This window comes from Apaloderma vittatum, unplaced genomic scaffold (assembly GCF_000703405.1).
Source record: "Apaloderma vittatum isolate BGI_N311 unplaced genomic scaffold, ASM70340v1 scaffold34188, whole genome shotgun sequence".
Taxonomy (NCBI): Eukaryota; Metazoa; Chordata; class Aves; order Trogoniformes; family Trogonidae; genus Apaloderma; species Apaloderma vittatum.
Window position 1 is genome coordinate 3,690 of NW_009732990.1, and position 3,394 is coordinate 7,083.

Here is a 3,394-nt window from a genome sequence, read left to right on the forward strand (position 1 = left end):
CACGTTCTCTGGGCTTTCAGGCACGAGTATCAGATTCTGGAAGCGTCTCCCTGATGGCAACAACATGAAGCTGCTTCCCTTAAAGATCCAGATGTTTCTACGTCTCACACACCATCATCCTCCCATCCACTGCTGCTCGGCCTCCTGGACCAGCACCTGTGCCCTACACCCCAGGACACACGTTGCTATCGCTATCAACTGTAGCTGTAGAAATCAATAAAACACTCTTCGGTGCCACCACTGAAACCATCAAGACCCAGACAGGCCAGTTACAAACCACCGCACTAGCCCAACAAGTAACCATTTCACAGATAGAGCGTGTCGAGCGGTCAGTCGCTTTCGGCATCGCCGACAGCGCGACGTACTGCCAGCACGCCAATACCGCCCATAAATAGTTAATTCAGGAGGGGAACAGCTTAGCAGCAGTGGGGTAAAACATAAAGAGCGTTAGAATTTTTCTGTATCTTCGCTAATAAAAAAAGGAACTGACCAAGTAACTGATCAGGGCACCTCAATGCCCGCTGGTAGTGGTGCTGCACGCTACTGACGGGGGCTCTACATGCCTCTACACTGCGTCTTTAATCTACTGAAATACAAGTTGTACAGCTCACGTGAGTATTTGATCCTGGTCAGTATTTTATTCTATCTTGTGAGTGGCAGACGAAGAAAGGGAGGTCATCTTTTCAGGCAAAAAAAAAAACAAAAAACACTTAAAAAAATCCCAACCACCCACAGTCACAAAAGCAGGATATTCACTAGAAGATGACACCAGTGACTGGTGACCTAAGGTTGTCCGAGACTATGCTCTGAAGATGCTTTACAGAAGATGAGCAAGATGTCCAAAACAAGGCCAACTGTGGTGTAAGATGCAATTTACCCTTTAATTTCCTGCCTCAATTGCACCCAGCCACGGAGGATGACTAGATTTCAGCATGAACCGTTACCTAAATCATATAGTCGATAATGCAGATATATGTCTTTCTTTAAAAATTTACTTAAAAACTGCTTGAGCTGCAGGTCACGTCAGTCTGATCTGGAGAGTGAAGGCAGTTCCAACAGTACAACAGAGACTTGTCTACAGGCAGGTCAACGAGAGTCTGCTAAGAGAGGGGTAACAAAAGCTGCTGGCTGGGCTGCCAATGTTGCACACCAAGTTTCATAGGATGAAGATGCTGTGGATGAGATCCAGGATGGGAAAACTGAGCCAACACCTGCTGCTGTTCTAAATTTTTTTTCTTTCTTTTTTTTTTTTCTTTTTCTTTTTTAATTCTCCTCTCACAAGAGGGGGTGGGTAGACTATACAGAGGAGGGCTGTACAAAACTGGGCACTGGGCAGGCATTTCTTCAGCAGGCAATCCAGGCTCTACCTGTCCTTGAGCTCTCTTGTCACCCGCTTGGTGATGCGTCCACACATCAGGCCGATGAGGAAGAGTACACAGATGCCGACCGTGATCACAGATAATATGTAATTCTTGGACGGAGAGGTCATCACTTGCATGGCAAGGTCAGAAAAGCCTTCTGCTGGGGCAACCTGGAGACGAGAAGGAAATAAATGAGCCAAGCTGCGCTTTCCCTGCGGCGCTCAGCCTCAGCGTTTATCAGGTCTAGTCTCTGGTCCTGCTTCCTGTCACCGTTAGGCTTGGTCTGAACCACAAACAAGCAGGCCTGCCACCATCCATCCGAAGGAACCGTGGCTCAGGAGACAGCTTTATAACAGCAAGTTCTGCTGACCCTCTTCCATTGCCCCAGACCGTCTCTACAGGAGAGCAAGCCCTGCGTGCACAAAAGACAGTTTAATTCCACGCTGCTGAGGGGGCAGTCCTGACATCGAGAGAGTAAGATACACAAGTTCAGAAAAGGAGACTCGATTTCAGTTCTTCTGGACCTAACTCAAAATGCTCAACTTCAGCGACAAGGATTTCATTGCAGTTGAGGATTTTCATAAAGCAACAGAAAGATCCAACGCAAAAAACCCCAAACCAAGTTAAAAAACAACAACAACCAAACCATGAAATCATTTAATATATTCACCTTTGCAGCATAGCTCCACATTTCTATACGATCATTAAGGCGTTTCTTGCATTCGGGCTGCAACCTCACACGCTTGTCTTCCAGAGCTTCCATTAAGCACGACATTTCTGTAACGCGCAGAAGACGGGTGTTACGAAACAGGGACACGCGGCGGAAAGGCTGCCGGGAAGGGACGCTTCAGTTCCCGTAAAGGCCGAGGGTTACACAGGTCTCCCAACACACCAACCAGCCCCACAAACTATATACAAAACCCTTTCATACCCTTGAAGCTAGCAACTTCACCAAGATTCATGATTAATACTCTATTTTGAGGTGCTAGAAATTCTGACTTCCACTTAAGGGACTACAGGACACATCCAAGATGCAACTCGTGTCATTTACACGAGACTTCATTCAAGTCTTACAAATGTGCACCTTCAACAATCCACACTCTAAATTCTGTGCCACTACCCTTTAGAGAGAACCAAGATCAAGTTTAATTTTGAGGCGCTAGGAATTCTGACTTCCACTAAGGGAGCTACATCCAAGATGCAACTCTCATTTACATGAGACTTCATTCAAGTCTTACAAATGTGCATCTTCAACAATCCACACTCTAAATTCTGTGCCACTACCCTTTAGAGAGAACCAAGATCAAGTTTAGCTCAGGAAAAAACACCGCGTTATCTCTTGGGGCTTGGTAGGAGTTTCTTTTCATCAACAAGATGTTTTGGAAAGGTTTAGCTTCCTGAGTTTTCACACAGTCCCACGAAAAGGAAACGGGATCACAATGTTCTGGGTGCCTACGGAGCAGCTTGGCTAACTTGGAAGCTCTTTTATATACTCAGATGACATAAAATGCTGTATTTTATACTTATGCTGCCTTACTTGAATAATCCTTAATTGGATGCTTTCTGCTTTGCAGCGAAGAGTTATTTTGTTCATAGCAAACAGTCTGCAAACTTTAAATTAGCTCCAGACTTTTTAAATGCGACTGTCGGTTCACTCGGAGGCAGATCCCTCTCTCTAAGCTACAGGCTTCTGCTTACCTTCAGCGCAAACACATCAGGACACACATCAAAAGAATTACGACAAAACAGGAATAAATAAAGGATATCCAGAATTTCAGAAAGGCATTTAGTAACGAGCACAAAAGATAACGATCAGGAAAATACTTGGCTGCTGTTTTTAATGCCAGATAAACTCAGAAAGGTGGGAAAGTTCAGGACTTTTTTTCCCACTAGCTTTCCTTAAACAGCCATACACACTATCCAGCTAGCTAAAATAACAGCAGTAACGAAGTGCAAGAGCGTGACCTCAAACAGGAAGAGAATAGGTTAGGAAATACTTTCATTAAATGATGTTTCAGGTGGTCTGAACCTGC

At 45.0% G+C, this 3,394-nt stretch overlaps 1 protein-coding gene across 1 annotated transcript in view; it reads right to left on the reverse strand.

Moving 5' to 3' along the window:
- Positions 1-1,266: 1,266 nt before the first annotated feature.
- The window catches only part of GLG1 (golgi glycoprotein 1), a gene marked incomplete at its 5' end in the record, with an annotated part of 16,540 nt that continues 14,412 nt past the window's right edge, over positions 1,267-3,394 (reverse strand). Inside the window, 2 exons of the mRNA XM_009875717.1 lie at positions 1,267-1,531; positions 2,032-2,138. Coding sequence (XP_009874019.1) covers positions 1,364-1,531; positions 2,032-2,138 — 275 coding nt within the window. The remainder of the gene's footprint in view (positions 1,532-2,031; positions 2,139-3,394) is intronic.